Source organism: Zalophus californianus, chromosome 5 (genome assembly GCF_009762305.2).
Source record: "Zalophus californianus isolate mZalCal1 chromosome 5, mZalCal1.pri.v2, whole genome shotgun sequence".
In the NCBI taxonomy this organism is placed as follows: Eukaryota; Metazoa; Chordata; class Mammalia; order Carnivora; family Otariidae; genus Zalophus; species Zalophus californianus.
Window position 1 is genome coordinate 40,562,012 of NC_045599.1, and position 27,997 is coordinate 40,590,008.

Genomic DNA, 27,997 nt, shown 5'->3' on the forward strand with positions numbered 1-27,997 from the left:
TGTGTGATTCTTCTGTTCAGACATATAAACTATATATAATTAATATAAACATATATCATAAATCTTACAAAATTATATGAATGATCATTACAAACAAATGTGTTTAGCACCTATTTTGTAGATAGCCCATTGCCTCTGACCATCTACATTTTTCTCTACTTTATTGCCCTAAAGCAAGTGTTTTGGCTAACTCTCCTTTTTATTCTTCCAGCCAGAATAAAAGTTTTCAACAGTAAGAAAATTAAGGGTCCTTCCAGGACCAGGGGAAGTTGAGTGATGTAAGGAAGCATTCACTCAGAAACCGGGCTTCTGGGCCAATCTTTAACTAACTAGTGAGAAAGACCAGAAGTTCCCAATAATGCTTGTTATTATAGAAAATTACTTCATCTCTTAGAGCCTCCTTTTCCTTCTTATAAAAGTAGGGCATTATATAATTATAAAACAGCTAAGTGATTTCTAAGTCCTTTCCAGTTCTAAAAGCACATAATTCAAAGCTGCTAAAAATACTTTGTAAAAATTCATTGAGATTTATATATGTTTACACACACACACACACACACACACACACACACACACACACACACACACACTGTGAAAGGGGAGGGAATATACCGTATTTTATACCAGGACTTTACAGTGCATCATTATCGAGAGACGTTTTTGTTCCTGAAAAATAAGTTTCAGGGTGGCATTCGCCCAGCAGGGGGAGTTCTTCTGAGAGTCCAGGTTCAGGAAACAGTTCCAGCTACTCCCACTTAGCCTCCAGGCGCTTCAGTCCGGAACAGGACAGTGTTTGGGGGCACCACGTCCTAGCTCAACTGGGGACCCAGCGGAATTTGTAACCCCCGTTGGCTGTCCGAATGGTGAAGGCATTGCCCTGGGGGAAAGCGAGAGTGCGGATGGTGCTATGACTGCGGATGGGGGTGCTGAAGGAGCCTCCCTCTTCCAGCTCACTGTGGCTCAAGTTTAGCGCGCTCCGGCTGCAGTCTGTGCGCAGCCCTCGGAAGGTGCCGTGCAGGTTCCCCGGCACGCCTGCCTCGCTCGCGGGCTCCGGCTGTAGCCGCAGCCGCTTGGGGTCGCGGCTCTGCAGCGCTTCGTCGCAGCGCTCGGAAATCTCCCTCAGGATGGCGTCCACTTCCGCGCAATCCTGCCCGGTAGCACTGAACAACTCCTCCAGGCTCCTTTTGGCTGTCGCCTTGAGCAGAAAGGGCTCGGCTGTCGTTCCGCAATCCCGGGACTGTGTGATCATCAGCTTCTACAAAAGATGGGGAGGAGCGCCAAGCTGGGGTCCGCTGGGCTCCCCCGGCGCTGGGCGCGCAAAGCAGACCCGGGCGCCTTTTCGAACTCTGCGGGTTTAGATGCAGGCTGCAAGGGGCTCAGCAAGCTCTCAGCAGCCACCGCCCTTCTCCCAACCCCGCTGGGTCCCAATACTGGGAACAGGGTGGGGGCTACACAGGAACATTTCCGACGTCCCGCAGTGTCCCACAGGCCCGCACCCCACTTACATCCAGCACCGAGGCCAGGTGCCGGGTCCGACTGGCAAGTTCCTTCAGTTGAACGTTCCGCTCTTTGAGCGAGGCGATCTCCTCCTGTTTCTGGGTCAGCGTCACGTGCAGCTGCAGGAGGAGACCCAAATATGAAGAGGTAGGCCACTGTGGTCGGTCTCATCTGTATACTCTGCATGAACTATACCAGGATCCTAATGTCTAATCTGGAACTGGGGACCCAAGGGCACTTGCACTGGTGAGAATAATAATCACTTTTGTTTAGTTGTCCTTTGTTTTTACAAAGCACTTAGACAAAATGTATCTCAATCTTCAGTGTAGCGTGGTGGTGAAGAGTATGGACTTGGGCAACAAGCGGATACAGGTTCTGCCTCTGAAGTTCTATCTTCCTATACCTCAGTTTCCTAACCTGTAAAATTGGGTAGTAAAGTAGTATCTTGTTCAGTGGTTGTATTAGAAGAAAAAGTAAATTGATAAGCACAATACCAGGTGTATAGGAAGCCTTCAGTAAATATTGGTGTCCCTATTAAAAATCTGGTCGGGCAGGATCATTCCCGCTTACTGAGGTTGGAAACCGAGGAGAGCCACTGGAGCAATGGTAGCTAGGAGAAGCACCCGCCCGCGCATTGTTCTGACTTACACTGGGGCACATTCCCTCTCCTGCAACCCCCATTTCCGCCCAGAGCTCCATACCCTGTTCCCAACCCAGGATTCCTGGTGGCCAGCCCAGTGCCCCTACTTGGTTATTCTCAACGAGCGCGTCCCCCAGTGCCCTCTGGTTCTGGTCGGCCACCTCCTTCCAGTACTGCTCCGGCGGGGGCACATCCGGAGGGCGCAGCGGCGGTGACTGCAGGGCCCTTGGGTCCAGCGGCGGAGAGAGACAGGGCCCAAATGGCAATACTTCGCAAGGAGGGAAAGGGAAGTCTCCACCGGCCAGAGGAGGCGACATCAAAGAGGATGAGTCTGAGGAAGAGTGGGAGCTAGGTTCGCAGCCTCAGACTCGTGCCCAGCTAGCTACAGGGACAAAATGCCATGGCGGGTGTAGGGTTTATGTGAAGAAGTTAAGTAAAGCACCCCTCACTCTGCAATCCCTACTTTTCCTAGGCCCTTTCTGATCTTCTTCATACACAGCAGGCGCTCCATATATGCCTATTGAGTTGATCTGAATTCAGTCTCCACGGTAGCCAGGGCAAACCTGCCCAAAGTCCTCCCCCGTCTGCCGTTCTGTACACTCCTGTCACCCAACATTTCCTTGACCACATCACAGAGTAGGGCTCCCTCTCCCAGAACTCGCACCCATAAACTGGGAAAGCGCTATAGATTTCAGCGATTCATCTTCCCCATTAGAAAGTGTGTTGTCTCATAAATATGAAAAAGCCTGACCCATTGACGAGTTACGATGTTGACAAGTGCTGGGTTTACCACCTTCGCGACCACGAAATCGAAATCTGAACTAGTTTGATTTGCGGAGTGGGGGACACGCCCACCTCCCTTTATTTAACTGCGAGGAGACTGCACTTGCCTGCAATGAGATCATCCACTGTGTCTCTGAAATCCTGCAGATCGAAGTCCGGTGCAGTTTGCAGAGAATGGTTCTGAAATAAACCAGAGGTGTGAAAGAGTTACTGTCAGGTCCAGCAGGCCTAAAACACTTCCCAGACCGACAGTCGCCCTCCCGGGCTTGGCAGCGGGTGTGCACGCACTGTCGCTCGCAACCGAGCCCCATACCTGAAAATCAAAGCCCCATCCCAGGCTTGGAACCCAGCAGGCTTGCACTGCCATGGTGAGGAGCGGCACTCGAAGCAGGGACCGGGTCCCGGAGGGTCCTGAAGGGCGCCGAAACTGTGCGGGGCTGTGTTTGAGGCGGGAGTCCTTCGGCGCTCAGCGTAGTGGCCCCATGCCTGGCAGCCGGCAGTCCCCGCGCCGCCTCACTGGCCCCCCACCAGCCAACCAGTTGCCGCCGTGAGGCCCGAGGCGTCCCTCCAGCGTCCCGCGGAACCTCCCCTCAACTTACCTCCGCCCCGCGGAGGAGCGGTGCCCTAAGATAAGGGGGCGGGTGTGCGTAAACTCCGACTTGCCTCCCAAGACCTGACAGCGTGCAGGATCATCCAAAGAAACAACCTGAGGCTCTATATCCCGCCGAGACTCAGTCACAGCTAAACCACCTTCTCCCCATACAAGAAGGGAAAAGGTAGGCTATGATGAGGGGGCAGGGATGCTATGGAAAGTGCTTTTGTTTGGCCTGCAGCAAGGGTGGCCCGTATTGCTCTTCCGTTTCTCAACAAGTCGGAGTTTACTTTCTCCCTACACTGTGATGCTCCTCCTACATCTTGAGCTGGACATCTCCTGGGTTCCCACAATGTGCCTGGGTGTGTGAGGCAGAAGGAGACAGGAGGAGGCTGACAGCCCCGGAACCTTCTTATTCCCTTAATTCGTGGACTTTGAGAGTCGACAAAACTAACTCTTTTACACAGAGTCCCTATGTTAATTCTCACCCAATGTAGGAAGCACGCAGGACCCAGGAAGTGATTCCTCCCCCTTTGAAGAATCTGAAGCTCAGAGAAAGTGAATTGCCCAGTCATCCAACTCTGAAATGGAATTGGGGCTCCTGTCCTAGAATGATGGTGACTCTTTCAATCTTCTTTCCTCCATACCTCATTGCCTCTAGCGTTGATCTCTTTTTTAAGAAAAGCCTGTCTTCCAATGAAGACAGCACTGGGAAAGAGGAAAGAAGTTTCTCAAGGCATATGGTGTGGGGGAATGCATCCAATATGCCCATTAGAAATATCTATTCTACTGATTTCCACTATTGTTGATTGATTCCTTTGTGTTAATCATACTCATCTACCCTAAAGCCCTTCTCTACTATTCAAATATTGCCGAGAAGAGGAACTTACTCTGACCCTAACCTTGAAGAAAGTACAAGGATCAGCTTTCCTCAAGGAGGAGTGCTTCAATCTGGGAGGCCTCAAGCACCAGTTAGGAACTGAAGCTGTAAGGGTGAAAGGAGCTTAGAAAGGGCCGAGGCAAATCCTGAAGCACAAGTTGTGTCCTGGTTGAAGGAGCCAGAAACCAGACTCATTTTCCAAGGGCTGAAAGGTCTTCCTCTTAGTAGAGATTTGGCCAAAACCCTTACCACAAGGAGCCTTGAGGCCAAGTCAGGAACTGGGGCCCAGGAAATGCTTCTTCCTATGCTATACCAGGTCTTTGGCTCATCCTGGACCTCAAACAAACACTCTGTAGTGTTTCTGCTCTGTGTTCACCTTACCCAGCAGGAAGGAGGCTAGGAATTTTGACCTGAGTGTGCAATGGCCAGGGTCTTTCCAGGGGCTGTTCCTCTAAAGGGTGTCTTTCCCTCTCTACCAGCTCTCTCTCCCCCAGGAAAAGTCCTGGACCTCTTGGGCCATCAGGCATGAGCTCTGTGCTTGAAACTTTGAATCCTACCTTCCCAGTTAGATAAAAATCTGGCATTTTTCCAAACCACAATGGCAGCCAAAAAAAAAAAAAGGCTCATACAGAACATGATGTGAAATTTAAGTTCCGAATACTTAAGCAAAAATTCAACAAGAGCCTGGTTGGTTTTCATGACTTGCAAAATAAACATGTTGGAGTAAGATAGTGATTGGGCCTCTGGGTCAGTTGAAAGATGCTCAAGTATTGTCTTTCCTTATTTGAGCATCCAGATCAAAAAAGAAAAACAAAATGCCCTCTGCAGGGCAATGCCCACTCTCACCCCTTGCCTTACCACTCTCTGCTCTTGTAGCTACCTACCCTGAGTCCATCTGGGCTCTAACCCAATTCTAGAGGCACTTAGGGGAAGCCTGGAAGGCTGTGTTCTACCACCAACCTCAGTTCTCTGAGGTGGTCATATCTTCTGGAGTGTTCAGTGCTGGACATTTCCCCCATGGAACCCGTGTCCCCAGGACCTGCTGCCAGGAAGCTGGAACTGGCACTCCTCCTGTAGGTTGCATCTAGCTAAGACCTCCTGTCCTTCTGGGCACTTCATGTCCCATCGATGAGCCAGGCAGGCTTCTGGCCTCCCACACACCAATGCTGGGAGGTTCCCTCATCAACTTGGGGAGTGTCAGCAGTGGCAAGTGTTAGAAGTGGGATGGGAGTAAGGAAATAAGTTTTTGAGGAAAAGAAAAAGTCAAATACCTCTTTGCCCCATAAGGGTAAGTGGCATGAGCCTTTGGAGGGGCAGAAAATGACTTTTTTAAAGTGCCCCACTGCTGAAGAGCCATCTCTGCAGAGAGGAACGTTTGCTGTCAGATCTCTTCCAGAGTTCTTTGTCCTTCGTCCCTCTTCCCCTAAGTGTAAACTCTATTCGTCTTTCCCAGTCTTGATCGAGTAATTATCCGTCAATCTTCACACTCCTTAGATACCCAGGGAATGAAAATTGTTAGTGAATGGCCGGAAAGGGAATGTTGGGAGCACTGACAGGACATGTACCAGGTGCCGAGCGCTCCATTTTGTTCCCGCCTCCTCGCCTGGGTCCTCAGTGCTCAATCTCCAGCTTGCTTTGTCACAGCTCCAGGGAATAGATGGGGAGAACAGGAGGCCCCTTACCTGGAGGGAAGTCCTCCAGGTGAGCCCCTCTGTCCCAAGTTGGTCAGAACAACTCTGAGAATGCGGCCGACGCAAAAGACTAGGAGGGAGGAAGAAGTTCCGATCCTCGGGGCTGAGATTCCGCCATGTCTGCCCCCACTAGCTAAATCTGCCTGCGCTCCGGGCCTGAGATGAGCCTCTGCGGAAATCAACCCTGGACTCCAAAGTCGGAATTTGGGCTGTCCGAGGCCGCCGGGCTTCAGGAGTTAAGGGGAGGTACCTGCGAGGCGGTCAAGTCACCACTAGGCGGCGCGTCGGACCCGAGTAGCGACGAGCAGTCCGCGAGGTCTTGCAGGTCTATGGTGGTGAGGGCTGAGCGGGGAGAACCGGAGACACGCACGAGGCGGGCCCTGAGTCTCTCCGCCAGGGCTCGCCACTGGCATCCCCGCCAGGAAATCGGAGCCCGGGGGAGAAATGTTCTTCTGAGCCGCGCGTGCCCTACCCACCCAGAGCGGGGAACCCGAGGGATCGCGCGGGAGCCAACCAGGCTCACCTGGCAGCGCAGCGGGCTCCGCGTCCGGGGGATCTTCGTACACCGACACTGGGCTGCCGCCGCTGCAACCAGGAAAAAACTTCCGCGGAGGGGCGAACTAGCCGGACACAGAAACGATGAGCATGGGTCAGCCCAAGGGACCCAGGGCGTGCGGACCCTGCCCGGCACCGGCCCGCGGCCCCACCTTCCTCTCCAGCTTCCCGGGCTTGACGAAAGACCGGCCCCGCAGCTCCAGCATCCGGTTGGGGCAGATGCTGTCGAAGGCTCGGCGTCCCGCCGCAGCGCCTCCGCACGACTGCATCCTGCTTCCCCGCCCGCTTCCGCCCAGGTGCTGGTTATTCGGCAGCGGCGGCTGTGGCCGCGGCTGCAATAGCGACCCACAGTCAGCGCTCCGCCTGGCGCCTGCAAAGGCAGGCGCGTGGCCGAGTTGGAGGCGAGGGGTGGCTGTAAAGGTGCGGAGGGAGGGCCAGTGGAGAGGGAAGACTGCCGCGCGGGAGGGGCGGCTCGCGCCTGAGCGCCGGAGGTGGCGCCTTCAGCCCCGGACAATCTGCGCGCGGGCGGAGGCGTTAAACCCAACCTGGCAACGCGGCTTCCCCCGGGAGCAGCGAGCGCGGGACCAGGGCCCGCGAGCGCCCTTTTGGTGAGCGTTGGCGCCGCCGCCTCCCGGCAGCGCCACAAAAAGGGAGGCTGGACTAACCCCACTGGTCGCTAACACTGGGTACCGCCTTTCCGCTTTTGGACAGCAGGGATGGAAAAGTTAACGATTATTTCATTTTCTTCCCACCCCAGCCATAAGGCACGAAATAAACGCGGAGTGACACTCGCCAAAGCCAGACTCCGGCATTTGACCGCCTTGTAGAATTTGGTGGGGATGTGGAATCTACCCCAAAACTACCCCCAGATTACAGAAGACCCTTCCCCCAAGGCGGGGGGCGCACTTCTGGTCTTGCCTCAAGGACCTGCCCTTGGTTTCTCTTGGCATGATGCCTAGAGCCGCGCCCGTACCCTAACTCTGCACTTTCCCGAGCAGCGACGCCTGAGTGCAGCCTTTAAGAGTCAATTAAGAAAAAGCGACATCTACAAATTCTCCTCCCTGTTCGGAAAATGCCACACTGGACGGTCCCAAATCCCCTAAAACCCCAGTCGCTTTCTCCCCCGAAAGCCTCATTTGGCCACCGCAGCATTTGGCCTCCCTGGGCACAGCTGGCCTTGCTCGCTCGGCGGAAGTCTTCGCTGCCCTTCCCAAGACTAGGGCCTTTCCCAAGAAAGGACATCTCTAAATCCCTGGGTGAGGGGATCGCTCAGACCACTCTTAGATCTATCGAATTTAAACGGTCACCTGAAATTATCTTTGTAACCTCCTATTGGGCACTTTGTTTGTGTCTTATACCAAGTAGTAGTAATGAAAATCCTCTTTTTTTTTTTAAAGAGGCATGGGGTGCCTGGGTGGCTCAGTTGGTTAAGCGACTGCCTTCGGCTCGGGTCATGATCCTGGAGTCCCGGGATCGAGTCCCACATCGGGCTCCCTGCTGAGCAGGGAGTCTGCCTCTCCATCTGACCCTCTTCCCTCTCGTGCTCTCGATCTCTCATTCTCTCTCTCTCAAATAAATAAAATCTTCAAAAAAATAAAGAGGCATGATCCCTTTTTTAAAAAAAAGATTTTATTTATTTATTTGAGAGAGAGAGAATGAGAGGGGGGAGGGTCAGAGGGAGAAGCAGACTCCCTGCCGAGCAGGGAATCCAGACGTGGGACTCCATCCGGGGACTCCAGGATCATGACCCGAGCCAAAGGCAGTCGATCAACCAACTGAGCCACCCAGGCGCCCAGGCATGATCCCTTTTTATTTCTCCCTATTATCTGGATTAATAAAGACACCTCTTAACAGTGTTGGAGATGGTTCTACAATAGTAGAGCTAGAATAGACTTAGAGACTTTTTGACCTATCTATAAATTCAGGGACCTGGTTGGGGTGAGGGCAGGCAGCTAGAATTGGTATGGTATCGCTGATGGTGAGGGGCTCTGGCTTCACGGTCAGAGTACCTGAGGATTGGAACCAGGCTCCACCAGATCCGTGAGCCCCAGATCTTTAGGAAAAGCATAACACTGGGGCACCTAGCTGGCTCAGTTGGTGGAGCATGTGACTTGATCTCAGGGTTGTGAGTTCGAGCCTCACATTGGGTGTGGAGATTACTTTAAAAAAATAAAACTTTTTTTAAAAAAAGGAAAATCATAACACTGACTTCAATAGAGGTGCTATTAAAATGAGATTATGTAATGCAACTGGTGCTTGGTGTGGATAAGTTGGATGTTTTTGATGTTGTTTTAAGGAGGCTTTTCAGCCGCTCTTCCAGCCTCCCACAACTTATTCTTGGCTTTGTTCTGATTCCTGAGTAGCCTAGTCACTAGCCAGTCCTCCATCCCTACCCATCTTCCCAGTCTGTAAGAGGAGGAGGGGAGCTCTTAGTTGAGTTTTGAGAAGATCTCTCACCTGAGACCATTCCTGATTTTACAGAATAGACTCATTTTTCTTCAATGAGTTCCAAAGTGTAGAAAAATAGGGGCATCGTACATAAAAATGTGGCAGAAAGAGCTGGAATAGCATGAATATATGACTCCTATGACTCACATATGATTCTGCAACCAACACACCCGTATCCATCTTGGCTGAGTGATGGAGTAAATGCTGGTGAAAACTTCTCCCCAAAGTCACATTTCTGTAAAAGAGCCAGTGGCCCTACCGCCACCCTCAACAGTGGGTTTGAGGGCTCTAGATATTTGGGGACTTGGGTCAGACGATACAATTTTTCCTTCACCTTTTCATCATCACAGACCCACTTCTCAAACAGCTTTGGGATCACCACTTCCCTATCCCTGAGCCTAAGTTGAGAAAGCTCCTAGGGGGCTGAACATTAACATAAGGGGAGAGAAGGGATCTGAGGGGCTCAGAGTAAGTGGTCCTGGTGCTGGAGAGTACCTGGAGGGTGCTTGGGAAGAGAAGTACAAGGAAGATTCTCTAAATTTGGTTTGAGTTTGCTTGCTTTTCATTTATGCAAATTTGTCATACATTTAAACTGATCCTAAAGATAGAACATGACGGAGTTTGTTCCCGCAAAACTTAAGGTTTTTTTTAATCTTACAGAAAACTTGAAAAGAGTGCAATGAATAACAGTAGGTTCACCTACAATAGCTAACATTTTTTTCCGTATTTGCCTTCTATTTCTTTCTCCAATGTTTTTTTTTTTTTTCTGTGCTGCCACCAGTCTTCATTTCTTGAAAATTTGCTATATGCCAGGACTGTGTAGAGGGATTTGTATGGAACATCTCATGAAATCCATACCTCTGAGGCGCCTGGGTGGTGCAGTTGGTTAAGCATCCAGATGCTTGGTTTTGGCTGAGGTCATGAACTCAGGGTTGTGAGACAGAGCCCCGCCACAGGTTCTTCACACTCAGTGCAGAGTCTGCTAAGAATGCTCTCTCCCTCTCTCTCTAAATCTTAAAAATAAATCCATAACTCCATCCCACCAAATAGGTTATTGTTATTCCTAATTCTACAGAAGAGACTCCTGTGTAGAGATGAGACTTGCTCAAGCACTCCAGAGCCCACTTCTTTCATCACTATTTTATACTACCTCAGGATCTCATTTAGGCTTTACAACAGCACTACCAAGATTGTCAGGCTCAGAGAAGTGAAGATATTTGCTGGAGGTGACAGAACTGAGATTCCTCTGGGTCTACAACAGACTCACCACAGTGAGAATGAAGGTGATGAGACAGCTGTGGAGTTAACTCCAGCAAGCCTCGGTCTTTTTTTTTTTTTTTTTTTAAGATTTTATTTGACAGAAAGAGAACACAAGCAGGGGGAGTGGCAGGCAGAAGCAGAAACAGGCTCCCCAAGGAGCAGGGAACCTGATGCAGGACTCAATCCCAGGACCCTGGGATCATGACCTGAGCTGAAGGCAGAGACTTAAGCTTAACCCACTGAGCCACCCAGACACCCTTGGTCTCACTTCTCGACTCAGTTTTCTCACCTGTGTCATGACTGGAGGCAGGGACTGTGCTGGCTCTCCAAATATGTTCTCTATAGTCTCTACTGAATGGAACACACTGAGTAGATAACACACCTACCTCAGGAAGAGGGTTTTTTTAAAAGCCCTTCTACAAACCTGTTAAGTGGGAGAAGTTGAGCAGTGTGGCTAAGGATGTGGCTCTAGACTCCCAATCACCTGCCTTCAAATCCTGATTGCTCTACTATTGCCTACCCTCTCTGTGGTCCAGGGCCCTTCTCTGAAAAATGGGATAATACATAGAGTTGTTGGAGGATTGAGACAATGAATGCTGACCACAGTGCATGGTACATTTAAGCACCCAATGATGGCCATGATTACTATGCCATTGTTCTCCTGGGCTCACATGCAGCAGGTGTAAGACAAAAGTGAACTGTTGAACCAAGTCATCACAGGGTAAATGGGCTCTATTTATCATGGCCACAGTAGCCTGCAAAGCCTTCATTTCCAACATGTTAGTTGTCAGAGTAGGTCTTGCTTTACCCTAGCTAGTGGGCATGTGTGGTTCCCAGAGCTTCCCAGCTGAGCATCCTCCATGTCCCCACCCCTCTAGACAGCAGACTGCTGTGGGTTCTATTCAGGTTCACATCCCACCTTCCCTTTGGACCTCTGGGAATGAGGAGTCCTCAGCCTCATAAGAGGGTCACGGGATACAGGTCTACAAGTGACCCTCTCAGCGACTGGCATCTCAAAGGACCTAGTGTTCCCAAATAGATATCCTAATTACAGAGTGGGAGCCAGGGAGGCAGGACCCCTCCGTCATTACTACCTGTGTTGCCCAGCTGCCCTCACCTTCCCTCTCCGCAGACAACACAGGCAATAGTGGCATTCAGACAAACCAAGACTGATAGCCTGTTTATTGGGGAAAGACTCAGGTCTCTCAGGTGCACTTAGCAAAATAAATAAACGAGGAGACGCTACTATCGTACACTATTTACAATCTGCAGGACGATCTCGGGAACAAGTGGGAATCAGGAACCCCTCTATGGACCAAGACCGCACTCTTCCACAGCAATGGGAGAGGTCCAGCCGCTGGGCCGGGGTAGACAGGAAACCAGATGTATTTCATTTCAATTTCGGCGACAGGCTGCACTTCTCGCGAATCTGGAAGGGCAGCATGTGAGTCAGGGAGGTCTCGTTTATGGCCACCAGTAGCTGCAGCTTACCCAGGCAGTCCTGCAGTGCGGCCTCGGGGTGCCCGCCCAGGCTCAAGTCTACCGGACGCGGGAGCTGTAGCATATGGTCAGCCAGCGCCAGGCAACAGATGGCCAGCAGGGAGGGAGTGTAGCTGGCGAAGGCATAGTCGGCCAGGCTCAGCTCCGCCACCCCGCGCGCCAGGGCTTGCGCCTCCAGGGCTTCCGAGACCTCAGCCTGCCCGGCCTCCACACGCGCGTGTGTGAAATGCTCCAGGAAGAAGCTGATGGTTGGTGCGCCCAGGCTGAAGTGCAGTTTGTGCAGCACGATGCACTCGAGGTTGCAGAGTTGCTGCCGGGAGAAGGCACCGCAGCACAGGGCCAGGAGCTGCTTCACGCGCGGCGGGTGCACCTCCACCTGCAACACAGGGGCGCTCAGCCCCCGCAGCGCAGCATCCAGGGCCGAGGCCCATCCCAGGGTCAAGCCCGGGAGAAAACCAGGACTCCCCCCATCCCTTCCAGCGAGACAGCTGGGCCTTCGCCTCTCCGTTACTTGCACTTTAATCACCTGGGGTGTACTTCCAGCGCAGTTTCTCTAACTACTGTCCAGCTAAAAAAAGGTTTGAGAAATTTTAAATATTTTCCCCCGAGTCTAGAATAGCAGGGCTACAAAGAGCTGTTGGGATTTACTTCTGGAACCGACTTCACCCTATTTCTTTAGGGGCCAGGTGAAAGGACCGTTAGTAGGGAAGTGGGGGGGAGCTATTGTGAAATTAAAGCTGTGGATGTATACGTTTGCAAATGCATGACAGAATGAATTCGGAGAGCCCAGCACTAAATCTTCTGCGCTGGAAAGCCGAGTGGTGGCCAGAGAGTGGCTGTCCCCCAGACCCCGCTCGGAGGTACCTGTTTGCAAGCGATGAGCAGGGACGTGACCCCAAGCAGCTGGAAGCAGTCTGCAGCCACAGGCGTGGTGGTAAGAAAGCGGTCCAGCGTGTTCACCGTCAGGCAGAGCGATTCGAAGGAGAGGTGGAACTGGCGGTGCACCGGGATCAGCCAGCTAAGCAGTTTACAGCGGGATTCCGCCGTGACCTGCGCGGAGGATCGTGGGAGGAGGACCGGTTAAGCCGCGGGCAAAGAGGGTCTGTAGAAGGAACCTGCCAAGAAAACTCAGGGAGCCTCTCTGGAGGAAGGCACAAAAAGGAAAAACTTAAAAGCGCTGGAAACTGGGAAACACTGGGACGGCGCTGCTGCACAAAGAGCAATGGTCGGGCAAGGAGCCGGAACCCTTGGATTCGTACCTGGCTCTGCGCCGCGTGTGTATACACATTACCTTGTAATCCTCTTGGCAATTCAGTGAGGGGAGAGGGCCACCACTTTGCAGATGAAGAAATAAGCTCAGAATTGTTAAATCACTTGCCCAGGGTCGGGAGGAGTCCTGACTCGAACCTAGAAACTGTCTTCACTCCTCTGCATTCTACCGTGCTCCTGCTAACCAGTATGGAAACTTCGGGCAGGTCACTTAAGCCATCTAGGCCCCACTTTTCTCCATTTGTAAAATGAGGCTGTTGGCCCGGCCCTCTAAAACCCCTTCCCGCTCGGACCGCGAACCTCCGTGCCCCGGGGCGCGTCGGAGGGCAGACGGAGCAGAAGAGGAAAGAGCCCGAGGAAGAGGAGCGGGGGTGGGGACCTCGCTCTCCCAGCGCCTCACTTGTGGCTGCCGCGCCAGCGACTCCCGCGGGTGGAAGTGGCTCTCCCGCGCCTTGCGGAAGACATAGCAGCTCTGACCGTAGTCACGGAAGGTCTGTAGATCTAGCTGCACCAACTGCTGGGCAGGAGCGGGTAGGGGGCTGCAGCCTAGCGCCGCGGATGCTGCGGGACTGTCTGCCCCATCAGACCCGGAGCTGGGGGACTCGAACACGTCGCAAACACCGGAGTCTCCGGGGAGCGGGCACGGGTTCAGAGGCTGCAGCGGCTGTTTCCTCCGGAGGCGTGGACGCCTGCTCTTCTTCACCGGGGCGCGGAGGTTCTGGTCGTTGTCCCGCTTCCCAGCCCGGGCGGCGGGACTCACGAGACTGGTGGGGCAGGGGGTCACCATGGTGCAGCCTGGTGGCCGCTCTACGACTCCTCGCCTGCGACAAACCGAAGGCGCGCTCCAGAGTACGAAGTAAGCTGCCCAGAGCCGCGGCGAAGCCCTAAGTACTCGGCGGGCGCCTTCCCCCTACCACACCCCTGGCTTCTCACTGGATGATTACTGAGCCGCACGAGGCCGCGCTTTTCCGGAGAAAGAACCGCTTGCGAGCAAGCTGCGGGCTGGGTGTAGCCTGCACCGCCCGCAATGGAGAGGAGGAGCTACGCCCGGCTGAGCGCACCCGCCTTGCACTGCTGGTTCCGCGCGCGTCCCGCGTTACCCAGGTAACGGAGCTGGGGTTGCGGCTTGAGCTGCGCCCGCGGCCGGGGGTGGGGCGGCGGCTAGGCGGAGTGAGCGCCGAGTCCCGCCGAGGGGCCGGACTGCTCCGGGGGAAAAAAAAGATTCTCGCGGCCGCCATCTCCGCGTCCTGGTCCAGATAGTCTCGAAGTGCGATCACCCTTCAGGCCGGCTATAATCCAGGTCGGTAATTTGGTAAAGATCAGTTTCCAACCTTTCAGGGCTCCAACGAGAATTGTCAGTACAGTTTTCCTCGGTGACCCATATAAGCAATAATTCTAGTTCGATTGCTTTTGTAATTTTTGTTTTAGGCAGGACCCTAGGAGCCAGTATCCCTCCTAGAGCTGGTCTCGGGGAGCAGAGCTTCCACAGGTTCTTCTGTGCTGTGTATCTGGGAGCTAGTCCAGCCTCCCAGGCGGGCACTCATGCGCAAAACAGAAGACTGCCCCGTGACCCTCAGACAGCAGGTCTGAACTCCTGTAACCCTTGCTCCACACTTGTCCCACCAAACCAAGTAAACGGAGCGGTTTAAGGATATAACATGGTTGGAGCGTTGCACTGCTAGCTTGATCGAATTGCTCAATCGGCCTCTTCTGTTTTAGGTCATTAGCTTCTAATCCTCTGCCACGGGTAGCTCACCCTTCCTTGGTTATTCCCTGCTCTCCGTTTCTGCTCCTTCAGAAGTTCACAAAAGTAGAGCTGGAGCGGGGGCGCCCAGGTAGGAGAGACGGGGCTGGACGAGGCAGTTTCCTCAGGACACTGCTGGTTTAGAACCTAGCCTCCTGCCCTGGTAGAAGTTGGAAGCCTAAGCCTGAGTGAATCTTCCTAAGGGGTACAAGTAGTATCTAGTCAGCCTTATGGGGAGGTCTCAGTGGCAGGAAACCCACAGACCCTCAGCCTGATGAACTTTCCAGAGGCACTCCCAGAAGTGAGCTTGTTAGGTGTCCCAAGAGCAGGTTCAACCATTCCCACCTGATTTCAGAAGAAAGCCGACAAATTTATGTCCTCAAATTGAAATCCCTGTCTCCAGAACTTTAGTTGGGTGTGGGGTGTTGTCTCTTAGAGATGCAGGAAAGAGAAAAGAGATGGATTTGGAGTTCTGGTCAGTTTTATTCCTATTTCCCTGTAACTTTAAGCAAGGTCTTTAGTCTCTAGACCTAAATAGTTTCATTTGTCACTTGAGAGATTAGCTAAGAACCACCTGTCTTTCAAGATACAGGTGCCAGGACTTGCTGTCTCCTCTCAAGCTATTGTTGGGGAACCATTATGGGGTGAGCAGTGAAATCTGTGGAGAGGGGTCAGCTGTCAGACTTTTTCCTTGAGAAGCTTTCTGGATGAGGAGGAAGGACCTAGGAATCCCGATTCTTCTCATCAGCCCAGATGGCCATGCAGGCCAGTGAAAAGAGTACAAAGTCAACTCCCAGGGTCAGAATTGTCACTCCCATTTATTGGTCATCATGCGCTGGCTGTTTACCTTCTTGGAGTCTCTGTTTCTCATTTCTTAAAAGTGGTTATTAATACTTGCCTTGAGGACCAAGTGAAATATGTCAAAAGCTCAAAGTCCTTTTTAAATATAAAACAGGGGGGGTTACATTAAAGCCTCCTTTGGGAAGTCAATATTCTCACCCTGGAGATACTCTGAAAAAGCAGAAGGATCATTTTATCCACCAGTGGATGTGAGGCTAGTGTCTGTAGTTAGGGTTAACTCCCAACAGAGGGTGCCTGAGCTTTGTACTGATGGGTCTACTCCTCAGTATTTGTGGGTATGCCTGCCATGCCTGGTCCAAGACAGTGATCAAGGCTGCATGGGTCCTGGGGCTCCTGGCTGGCTTAGTCGGTGGCGCATGAGACTCTTGATCCTGGGGGTTGTAAGTTCCAGCCCCAGCTGGGCTGTATAGCTTACTTAAAAAAAAAAAATCCTTTTTTTTTAAGATTTTATTTATTTATTTGACAGAGAGATACAGTGAGAGAGGGGACACAAGCAGGGGGAGTGGGAGAGGGAGAGGGAGAAGCAGCCTTCCCGCTGAGCAGGGAACCTGATTTGGGGCTCGATCTCAGGACCCTGGGATCATGACCTGAGCCGAGGGCAGATGCTTAACTGACTCAGCCACCCAGACTGCCAACCCCCCAAAAAAACTTTAAAGAAAAAAAAAAAGGAAAAGAAAAGGCTGCATGGGTCTTTCCCTCATAGAGCTGACACTCTAGTGGGGCAAGTGAAGAACCATGTGACACATTTAAAAAATGATTATGATAGAGGATCTGAGTAAAATACAGGATACCCAGTTAAACAAATGTCAGATAAATTTTAGCATGAATATGTCTCAAATATTGCATGGGACATTGCAGTACCTTGTATGTACATTAAATGTTTAGACTTTACCTTAAGCCATTGAAGAAGGCTTACCAAAATAGAATCTGTCTTTTGTTTTAAAAGATTATTCTGGCTGATGTGTGAAAAATGGATTGTAGGGGACAAGAGTGGAGGCCATTTAGGTGCAGTATTTGTGGTATGAACAATACAGTGCAAGTGAAGGCCGTCTTATTTTCCCTATGAAGGGTCTTTACAGTTAATTTTTCTAATCTCTCTGGGACCTGGGTGCAGTGCACCTTTAAGGCACTAGGTAAATCTAAAATACTTTAAAGGTGTAGAACCTAATTAAACCCAGGCATCTGTAATGAAAGCTGCTTAACCATGATTTGACCCTGCTTATTTTCAGGTGTGATTTTTGAAATCTGCAGGATGAATAATGGAACTGAAGTTATCTTGTTTGTTTGTTTTTCTTTCCAGTCTGGCACTCAAGCTTCAGTCAAAAGCCCCCACCATCACCCTGCCCCAACTCTTGGACTCTGATTGAGGTAGGAAGAATACATTTGCTAACAGTACCTTGTTTAGCAGAATAAGTGTGTTGGACTTGATACCTAGGGGTGGACAGCTTTGTTAGTACCTCAAATGATCCTTAAGCTCACTTTTGATTTTAAGTTACTAAAATTTATATCTGTCACTAAAAATTGTATTTACTTAAGACTATTTTCTATTAATGTATTGAAGTGCCCAGATTGAGAAGTATTTAAGGTAAAGTCTGACAAGTTTTTCTGGTATTTAGTAAAGAGCAGGAATTTTCTTTTAAGGATTTTATTTATTTATTTGAGAGAGAGAGAGAGAGAGCATGAGTGGAGAGAAGGAGAGGCAGACTCCTGCTGAGCAAGGAGCCTGATGCTGGGCTCCATCCCAGGACCCTGGGATCATGACCCGAGCCGAAGGCAGACGTTTAACCGACTGAGGCAGCCAGGCGCCCCAAGAGGAGTAATTTTCAACACCATTTTTAACGCCAGACCCTTGACTTGCACATCTAAATGTCCACTAGTATCGGCCTCTGGGGAAAAGGCCATCTCTTGGTTACCTGCCTTCCTGCTGCTTTGCCACTTGCCAGTTCACCAAGAGCTCAGTGCACACACTCAAGTGCATTGCTTCTTCCCTCATGCATATATGTGCTTTTTCTCCCGATTCACACCCACCAGTGGCATTCTGCCTGGCACAGGTGGTACCGTGTAGTGGTGACGAGCTTCCGCTCTGGAGTCCCCTCCTGGATCGTCATCCCACCTCTGCAGCACACAAGCTCTGCAGACTTGGGCAAGTTACTCAACTTTTTTATTCCTCTTGTTTCCCTAGCTGTTAAAAAACGGGGTGATAAGAGTCTCCTGTAAAATTGTGAGGATTAAATAAGGCATACAGCGTATGCATGAGTGCTCAGTATGAGTTAGCTGCTGCTCTAATTATGTTTTTCTCTAGCTAAGGTATGTGTCTTTCTGCTAAACAGTGTGGCTAAAATAGTACCTGCTGCAATTTTGCTGATCGACATACATATATGATCAGAATTGGACATTGAGAAGAAGTCAAAGAGTAGTAAGCACAGTAGCATTATGCCCGAGGCCAGTCCAGTCCCCAGCTCTTCTGAAATATGGGACACTAAGTGACTTGTTTCAGTGAGCCTTGAAAGAATTTCTTCAAACCATGATGATAGCCTACTGCTCTCTTTGCTGCTTTCCCTTTAGATGGTAGAATTGCCCATGTAGATCAGAAGTGTCAGGAGGGAGCAGTTCTCATAATAATTCACTCAAAACAAAAATGCAAACTAAAACTATCATGAGATATTATCTTGTATGTAATCTTATTGATAAAAGTCCATACTTTTGATAAGAGGTTGCGGGGAAATAGGCCTCCTATGTTTTTGGTGACAGTGTAAGTTGGTACAGCTGTTTTGGAAGATAATTTGGCAAGATTTATAAACATTTAAAATGAACATAATCTTGAGCTCAGCATTTCTATTCCTGGATAATTACTCCACATCAATGCAAATTTACTTTATAAAAAAGGTATTTATCACAGTGGCCATATTAAAAGCAAAACATTGTCTTCAATAAAGGACGTCTAAAACAATATTATGTGGCCACTAAAAAGAATGAGGCAGATGTTTATGGACTAGATGTAGAAGGATCTTCAAAATAGAGTGTTAAACAAAATAAAGCAAGGTGCAAAGCACTATGTCAAATATGTTGTCACTGTGTAAAAAAAAAAAGAATACATACATATATCCTTGTATATGCATAGAATCTCCCTGGAAAGATAGGCAAGAAGCTGGTAACACAGGATGCCGTTGGGGAGAAGATGTGGGAGACAGAAATAGAGAGCGGGGGCGGACTTCCTATTGTACTTTCATTGACCTTTTGAATTTTGAACTCTATGTGTGTGTTACCTCTTTTTAAAAATAATTTTTCGGGCGCCTGGGTGGCTCAGTTGGTTAAGCTACTGCCTTCGGCTCAGGTCATGATCCTGGAGTCCCGGGATCGAGTCCCACGTCGGGCTCCCTGCTCGGCGGGGAGTCTGCTTCTCCCTCTGACCCTCTTCCCTCTCGTGCTCTCTATCTCTCATTCTCTCTCAAATAAATAAATAAAATCTTAAAAAAAATAAAAAAAATAAAAATAATTTTTCATATGCAGAGGGTCGAAAGCTAGAAAACAAGGAACCCAGGTAAGTCCTGAAAAACAGAGATTGCTATTATATGTGGACATCAGATGCAGTGCTTGCAATGGGACAGGATCTGGTCTGTTTTGGAGGTTGGATTATATCAGTGAACAGAACCGACAGTCCTGTCTTCGCAGAGCTTCTGTGGGGTGTGGCAGTGCAGGGAGAGACAGACGACAGAGGGACTGGGACGCTGGGAGTGCCAGAGGCAGGCTGCATTATTTAATATGTTGGTCAGATAAAGCTCATAGGGAAGATTAGGGCAGAGAACTCGAGGAGCTGGGGGAGTTGGCCACATGGGCATCTGGGGGGAAAGCATCCTAGCCAGAGAAAAGAGCAATGCAAAGGCCCCGAGGCATGAACAGGTCTGCCCTGGGGAGGAAGAGCAAGGAGGCCAGTGTGGCTGGAGTAGGAGTGAAAAGGAGAGCAGCTGATGACGTCAGAGAGGTAATGGGGCCGGATCACAGAGGGCCCTGTTATTGCTAGCAGTCAGGTCGTAAGACTTCCTATGCTTTGTTACAGTGCACTTTTATTTTACTTATTGTAGCATTTAACCATCACCTCAACCATGTGAGATAGGCACAGTTATTGTCCCCATTTTACAAAATGAGAGAATCTTCAGCAAGGATAAGGAGCTTGCTTGAAAATACACAGCTAGTAAGTGGAAAACTAGGACTTAAACCCAAGGCTGTGATTCTAGTCTGGACACTCATCCCTATGCTGTTCTGTGTTTGCTAAATGTTAAGAGAGAACCAAGAAAAGGCTTTGAGTCCACCCTTGGGCCACTGCTTAGAGAGGAGAGTAAAGCTGAGGGGATAGAGCTGGTTGAACTTTCTTAGAAAAACCTTGGAGGCTCTGTGGTGTAGTTTAGCAAGGCAGGCAGACTTCCCTGCCCCAAGTATGTGCCAGGCGGTACAAGTTGAGCTAGAATCGGGAGTGGGGAAAAGAAGTACGGCTTGGAGGCTAAAGGAAGTGTGAAGCCATTTGGAGTGTGATGACCACAGCCTGTGTCTAATTTCTATGAACCAGCCACCTCTTGGGAGGTGATTACATGAGAAAGTGACAGTTGACTTAGTTTCTCACAGAGAGCACAAGTTTCAGTTGTCTGGAGAGGGCAAGTTCGGTTATCTGGTAGCCTTGCTGGGAGTGCAGAGAAGGTCTCAGAAAGCAGGCTGGCCTGAAGAGTGAGGGAAACTGGTGGCTTTGTACTTAAGTAGTGACTGATAGGCTGTTCAAAAGTTCAGCTTTCCAGGCGCATGGGTGGCTCAGTCGGTTAAGCATCTGCCTCTTGATTTCGGCTCAGGTCCTGATCTCCAGGTTGTGAGATGGAGCCCCACGTCATGCTCCCCAGTCAGAGGGGAGTCGGCTTGGGTTTCTCTCTCTTCCTCTGTCCCTCCCCTCCCCCTGTACCAGCTCGCTCTCTCAAATAAATCTTAAAAAGAATAAGTTCAGCTTTCATTCCACCTCCCGTTCTTGGTGTGAACATATATTTCAAATGAAGTAGTAAATCTAAGACAAACCAGCAATGGAAGATTTCTAAAAAAGATCTCCTGTTACTAGACTGTAACTGTACGGAGATACTGTAGTTGTCTGTCTCTGTTCTTCCACAGCCAATATTTAACAAGTGCCTTCTGAGTGCTGGGCCTCACTCTAGGTTCGCAGCAGAGGGTAGGACACACAAGGCCCCTGCTTGCATCGAATGGGGAGGGGAGAGGCTGAACACAAAACAGTAACAAAATATAAACATTTTCAGACCATACATAGTAAGTTCTGCGCAGAGATTTGAGTGTGCAGGCCTAGAGTGTGGATGGACGGGTGCTTTAAATTGGATGGTCAGGGATGCCCCTTTGAAGAGCTATTCACCTGTACTGCTTGCATTCACAAGTGAAAAATAAGTCTTTTTCTTTTAATGTTGTGCAAATCCATTCCCTAAGCGGGATTTCTCATAGTACAGTTTGCGTTGATATATCATTGTTTGGGGAGCAGTATTTTCTGGTGGGGAGGGACTCCTACAAAGGTTTAGATTATAATAGTTAAATTCTCCTAAAGTAGTTCTCCTGAGGTGATTTGCAAAGAAGTGAGCGCGAGGTAGCCCCACTGTATACAGTGCATTTTCCCCAACCAAATGAAAGATAAATCTCCTACTTCTCTGTGTTTGTTGTTTTTGCTTTTATTTAAATGATGAGGCTGCAGCCTGCAGAAAGGTCTTCTTATGCCCCGTGAGGCATCCTCTGTTAAAATAACCTCAGGCTTCTCTGTTAAACAGGGGAGATCTACCCCGTCTTTTCTTTCTCTACCACACAGAAAACAAAGAGGGCAGCCATTAGTATCTTCAGACTATGGTAAAATAACCCCCTCTCCCAAATGTAAAGCAAAGCTGGTCCTATTGAAAAACAACAAAGGGAAAGGCTGAAGGGCACAGTGTGTAATGCACCTGCTTGAATGTCAAATCACAGGGTGCGGATCAAAACAGAGCAGCTGTTGAGGGCTGCCTAGTCATATGTTTCTTAGAATTTATGAGAAAAGGCACCAAGGGCCTGCAGTTAACAAAAGCTCTTAGCAAGTAGCAGGGTAGATTGCCCTGTTGAGAGGCAGGATCCACTCTCTAGGAGTGTTCAGCTATGTAGATTTGAAATGAATGGATGCTGTGGCTGGATTTTTTTTTTTTTCTTTCCATTTGGCAAGTCTGGATGCTAAAGTTGTATCCTTCAGGAACAATGTTTCCTGGTACTTGGGAGAGACAGACGAATGTTCAGTTTTCCTCGGCATTATAACCCACATTTCTGTATTACTATTATATCTGCTGTTTCTCTTTCAGCTTGGAGGAATATATGTGTGAACCACTTAGGAAGCATCTGTTTTGTTCCAGACATTGTGCTCTCCTATACTCTAGATTGCAACATTAACTTTTAACTCAAAGACCAATCGGAGGTTTTATTTTCGGTGAAATGCATGAAACAATTTTAACAGGGAACTGTGAAAGATATTTTCAGCAAAGTTAAACATTTAGAGAATGTGCCTGACTTACTTTGGTGATGTACAATCACTCTAAAATATGTAGTCCTTCTGGGAAGAGCAATGACAGTCGAATGCACCCCTTGTTCCAAAATAGCAATCAGAATACTCACTGTAAGTGAGTATTTCATTAATCAGTGTTCATTCAGTGTCTGCCCTGAGCCTAGCCCATTGACTTTTTCATCACTGACATTTATTGTGTATTCCTGATTAGAAAATTAATCCCAGTTTGTTACAATAAAATTAGAAAAAAAACTTTTTTAAGGTTTATTTAATTTTTTTTTGAGAGAGTGACAGAGGGCAACAAGGGGAGGGACAGAGGAAGAGGGAGAGAGAGAATCCTCAAGCAGATTTCCCACTAAGCACAGAGCCCAAGACACAGGTTTCTTTCTCAGGATCCTGAGATTATGACCTGAGCAGAAATTAAGAGTCAGCTGCTTAACCGACTGAGCCACTCAGGAGTCCCCAAATTAGAAATTTTTTATATTGAATAGAGAATTTTAGTATTTTTATAATAGGAAACACTAACATTGTGGTATGTACTCTTTCGGTACCTATGTGTATATTTAAACACAACATATATATATTTTTTTATATATACTTTTTTAAAAATTGTTTTTTTTAATATTTATTTGAGAGAGAGAGAAACAGCATGAGAGGGGAGAGGGTCAGAGGGAGAAGCAGCCTCCCTGCCGATCTGGGAGCCTGATGCGGGACTTGATCCCAGGATTCTGGGATCATGACCCGAGCTGAAGGCAGTCGTTTAATCAACTGAGCCACCCGGGCGCCCCTGTTTTTATATATACTTTTTAAAAAAGTTTATTTTTAGTAATATCTACACCCAGTGTGGGGCTTGAACTCATGACCCCGAGATCAAGAGTTGTGTGCTCTTCTGACTGAGCCAGCCAGGCACACCTATATATATACTTCTTATTGACAAAATTAGGCTTTACATAACAACTAAACCTAATTTTAATGACTGAATGAAACAAAGTTGAGTTTCTTGCTCTCAGCCTAGTCCTTGCAGGTCTGGTTGTTGCAGTCAGCTTTCTTTCAGCAATGAGTTAAAGATCAAAGCTGCTTCTTCTAGTTTGAAAATCACCATCTTTAGAGTTGCATGCTATCAGCCATGTGCATAGGAGAGGTAACTTGGTAAACTTGCAGTGGTTCTTTACTGCCTAAGATCGGAATGTGACACATTTTTACTCACATTCCCGTTGGTAAATACAATCACATGATCCCAACCTAATCCAATGGTGATTGGGAATACAGTCTCCTTGTATGTCCAGAAAGAGGAAACAGTGTAGCCTATGTATTGCATTGTCTCTGGCCCATCTCCTTTATCTCATTTAACATTGTATCATGGCATTTTTCCCCAAATCATTAATTATCCTTCAAAATCATGATTTTTAGTAGCTACAGAGTTTTCCATCACATGGATATACCATTCTTTACTTAGTTAGGAATTCCAAGAAGTTTGGTATACAATGACCTACATCCCTTGCTCCACAGTGATTTTTGAAGTTTGGCAGTTAGACTGTTAATTCCCTTTGAGATGTCTAGTTTGTTGGCATTTATTTAGAAATGTTAGGAAGCTAATGTCAAAAGTCCAAAGGAAAAATTTCTCTCTGCCTTAGCACAAACTTCTACAGTCTGCAACCACAAGCAGAGGGACAAATCTACTTAGGTCCCCAGATACCCCATCCTTTCTATAAATGGAGTATTTCCCTCCCTTATTACCCTACTATTGTTTCTCTTCATTCATACCCAGTGTATTTCCTTCTTTCCTAGGCATTTTTTGTTTGTTCATTTGTTTGTTTATTCCTTGGAGCCCATTAATCTTAGGTTTTTACCGCTCAGTTTTTCCCAGTTTGCTCTATATTTCAACTCCTTCCCCAACCCCTTCCCATCCCACCCTCTCCAAGGTGCTGGGCTTGCCTGTCAGTGTTACCACTCCCCTTTGCCCATAGGGACTTTGGATGAACAGAGATGTTAGGCAGGTGGGGAGGAGAGAGGGCACACACAACCAAGCTGAATAAGACTTGCTTATAGTAACTTTCAGCAGATGGTGGTTTGAAGCAAATTAATAATTCCATTGTACAACTAAATATACATTGTGCGTGTGTATCCCCAGCAGTCTCCAAATTCTGTCTTCTACATAGAAATTAAGTAGGTGATAAAAATAAATTATCCCCCCCAGAAGAAGAAGAAAGAGAGAAAGGGGCAGAAGGTATAGTGGAGCAAATTATAGCAGAGAACTTCCCTAATGTGGGGAAGGAAACAGGCATCAAAATCCAGGAGGCACAGAGAACCCCTCTCAAAATCAATAAAAAAAGGTCAATACCCCAACATCTAATAGTAAAACTTACGAGTCTCAGAGACAAAGAGAAAATCTTGAAAGCAGCTCGGGAGAAGAGATTTGTAACATAATGGTAGAAACATTAGATTGGCAACAGACCTATCCACAGAGACCTGGCAGGCCAGAAAGGACTGGCATGATATCTTCAGAGCATTAAACGAGAAAAATATGCAGCCAAGAATACTATATCCAGCTAGGCTATCATTGAAAATAGAAGGAGAGATAAAAATCTTCCAGAACAAACAAAAACTAAAGGAATTTGCAAACATGAAACCAGCCCTACAAGAAATATTGAAAGGGGTCCTCTAAGCAAAGAGAGAGCCTAAAAGCAGCATAGACCAGAAAGGAACACAGACAATATAGAGTAACCGTCACCTTACAGGCAATACAATGGCACTAAATTCATACCTTTCAATAGTTACCCTGAATGTAAATGGGCTAAATGCCCCAATCAAAAGACACAGGCTATCAGATTGGATTAAAAAACAAGACCCATCGATATGCTGTCTGCAAGAGACTCGTTTTAGATCCAAAGACACCCCCACATTGAAAGTGAGGGGGTGGAAAACCATTTACCATGCTAATGGACACGAAAAGAAAGCTGGGGTGGCAATCCTTATATCAGACAAACTAGATTTTAAACCAAAGACTGTAATAAGAGATGAGGAAGGACACTATATCCTACTTAAAGGGTCTATCCACCAAGAAGATCTAATAATTGTAAATATCTATGCCCCAAACATGGGAGCAGCCAATTATATAAGGCAATTAATAACAAAAGCAAAGAAACACATCGACAACAATACAATAATAGTGGGGGACTTTAACACCCCCCTGACTAAAATGGACAGGTCATCTAAGCAAAAGATCAACAAGGAAATAAAGACTTTAAATGACACACTGGACCAAATGGACTTCACAGACCTATTCAGAACATTCCATTCCAAAGCAACGGAATACACATTCTTCTCTAGTGCCCATGGAACATTCTCCAGAATTGATCACATCCTGGGTCACAAATCAGGTCTCAACCGGTACCAAAAGATTGGGATCATTCCCTGCATATTTTCAGACCACAGTGCTTTGAAACTAGAACTCAATCACAAGAGGAAAGTCGGAAAGAACTCAAATACATGGAGGCTAAAGAGCATCCTACTGAAGAATAAATGGGTCAACCAGGAAATTAAAGAAGAAATAAAAAAAATTCATGGAAACCAATGAAAATGAAAACACAACTGTTCAAAATCTTTGGGATGCAGCAAAGGCAAATCTTAAGAGAAAATATATAGCAATACAAGCCTTTCTCAAGAAACAAGAAAGGTCTCAAATACACAACCTAACCCTACATGTAAAGGAGCTAGAGAAAAAACAGCAAATAAAGCCTAAACCCAGCAGGAGAAGAGAAATCATAAAGATCAGAGCAGAAATCAATGAACTAGAAACCAAAAGAACAGTAGAACAGATCAACGAAACTAGGAGCTGGTTCTTTGAAAGAATTAACAAGATTGATAAACCCCTGGCCAGACTGATCAAAAAGAATAGAGAAATGACCCAAATCAACAAAATCATGAATGAGAGAGGAGAGATCACAACCAACACCAAAGAAATACAAACAATTATAAGAGCATATGAGCAGCTATATGCCAGCAAATTAGATAACCTGGAAGAAATGGGTGCATTCCTAGAGATGTATCAACTACCAAAATTGAACCAGGAAGAAATAGAAAACCTGAACAGACCTATAACCGCTAAGGAAATTGAAGCAGCCATCAAAAATCTCCCAACAAACAAAAGCCCGGGGCCAGATGGCTTCCCAGGGGAATTCTACCAAACATTTCAAGAAGAATTAATACCTATTCTCCTGAAACTGTTCCAAAAAATAGAAATGGAAGGAAAACTTCCAAACTCATTTTATGAGGCCACCATTACCTTGATCCCAAAACCAGACAAAGACCCCATCCAAAAGGAGAATTACAGACCAATATCCTTGATGAACATGGATGCAAAAATTCTCACCAAAATACTAGCCAATAGGATCCAACAGTACATTAAAAGGATTATTCACCATGACCAAGTGGGATTTATCCCTGGGCCGCAAGGTTGGTTCAACATCCACAAATCAATCAACGTGATACAATATATTAACAAAAGAAAGAACAAGAATCATATGATCCTCCCAATAGCTGCAGAAAAAGCATTTGACAAAGTACAGCATCCTTTCTTGATCAAAACTCTTCAGAGTATAGGGATAGAGGGTACATACCTCAATATCATAAAAGCCATCTATGAAAAACCTACAGCGAATATCATTCTCAATGGGGAAAAGCTGAGAGCTTTCCGCCTAAGGTCAGGAACGCGGCAGGGATGTCCATTATCACCACTGCTATTCAACATAGTATCAGAAGTCCTAGCCACAGCAATCAGACAACAAAAAGAAATCAAAGGCATCCAAATCAGCAGAGAGGAAGTCAAACTCTCGCTCTTTGCAGATGATATGATACTTTATGTGGAAAACCCAAAAGACTCCACCCCAAAACTGCTAGAACTCATACAGGAATTCAGTACAGTGGCAGGATATAAAAGCAATGCACAGATCAGTGGCATTCCTATACACCAACAACAAGACAGAAGAGAGACAAATCAAGGAGTCGATCCCATTTACAATTGCACCCAAAACCATAAGATACCTAGGAATAAATCTAACCAAAGAGGAAAAGGATCTGCACTCGGAAAACTATAAAATACTCATGAAAGAAATTGAGGAAGACACAAAGAAATGGAAAAACGTTCCATGCTCATGGATTGGAAGAACAAACATTGTGAAGATGTCAATGCTACCTAGAGCAATCTACACATTCAATGCAATCCCCATCAAAATACCATCCACTTTTTTCAAAGAAATGGAACAAATAATCCTAAAATTTGTATGGATCCAGAAGAGACCCCTGAATAGCCAGAGGACTGTTCAAAAAGAAAAGCAAAGCTGGCGGCATCACAATTCCAGACTTCCAGCTCTATTACAAAGCTGTCATCATCGAGACAGTGTGGTACTGGCACAAAAACAGACACATAGATCAATGGAACAGAATCGAGAGCCCGGAAATGGACCCTCAACTCTATGGTCAACTCATCTTTGACAAAACAGGAAAGAATGTCCAATGGAAAAAATCTCTTCAACAAATGGTGTTGGGAAAATTGGACAGCCATATGCAGAAGAATGAAACTGGACCATTTCCTTACACCACACACAAAAATAGACTCCAAATGGTTGAAAGACCTAAACGTGAGACAGGAGTCCATCAAAATCCTAAAGGAGAACACAGGCAGCAACCTCTGCAACCTCAGCCGCAGCAACTTCTTCCTAGAAA

At 47.7% G+C, this 27,997-nt stretch overlaps 2 protein-coding genes and 1 long non-coding RNA gene across 6 annotated transcripts in view; 1 reads left to right on the forward strand and 2 right to left on the reverse strand.

The window, feature by feature from the left end:
* Nucleotides 1-814: 814 nt before the first annotated feature.
* On the reverse strand, nucleotides 815-6,907 carry MCIDAS (multiciliate differentiation and DNA synthesis associated cell cycle protein). Its single transcript, XM_027604344.1, has 7 exons — nucleotides 6,791-6,907; nucleotides 6,607-6,703; nucleotides 6,334-6,425; nucleotides 3,028-3,100; nucleotides 2,245-2,468; nucleotides 1,506-1,616; nucleotides 815-1,255 (listed from the first exon to the last, which is right to left on the reverse strand). The coding sequence occupies exons 1-7, from the start codon at nucleotides 6,905-6,907 to the stop codon at nucleotides 815-817; spliced, it is 1,155 nt and encodes a 384-aa protein (XP_027460145.1).
* A 4,829-nt stretch (nucleotides 6,908-11,736) lies between these two features.
* On the reverse strand, nucleotides 11,737-13,902 carry CCNO (cyclin O). The gene is made up of 3 exons (XM_027604295.1): nucleotides 13,516-13,902; nucleotides 12,711-12,896; nucleotides 11,737-12,222 (listed from the first exon to the last, which is right to left on the reverse strand). The coding sequence occupies exons 1-3, from the start codon at nucleotides 13,900-13,902 to the stop codon at nucleotides 11,737-11,739; spliced, it is 1,059 nt and encodes a 352-aa protein (XP_027460096.1).
* Nucleotides 13,903-14,246: 344 nt separating this feature from the next.
* The window catches only part of LOC113928747, a 47,443-nt gene continuing 33,692 nt past the window's right edge, over nucleotides 14,247-27,997 (forward strand). For all 4 annotated transcript variants that reach the window (XR_003521956.1, XR_003521957.1, XR_003521955.1 and 1 more), the window contains exons 1-2: nucleotides 14,247-14,415; nucleotides 17,021-17,088. This is a non-coding gene — a long non-coding RNA (uncharacterized LOC113928747). The remainder of the gene's footprint in view (nucleotides 14,416-17,020; nucleotides 17,089-27,997) is intronic.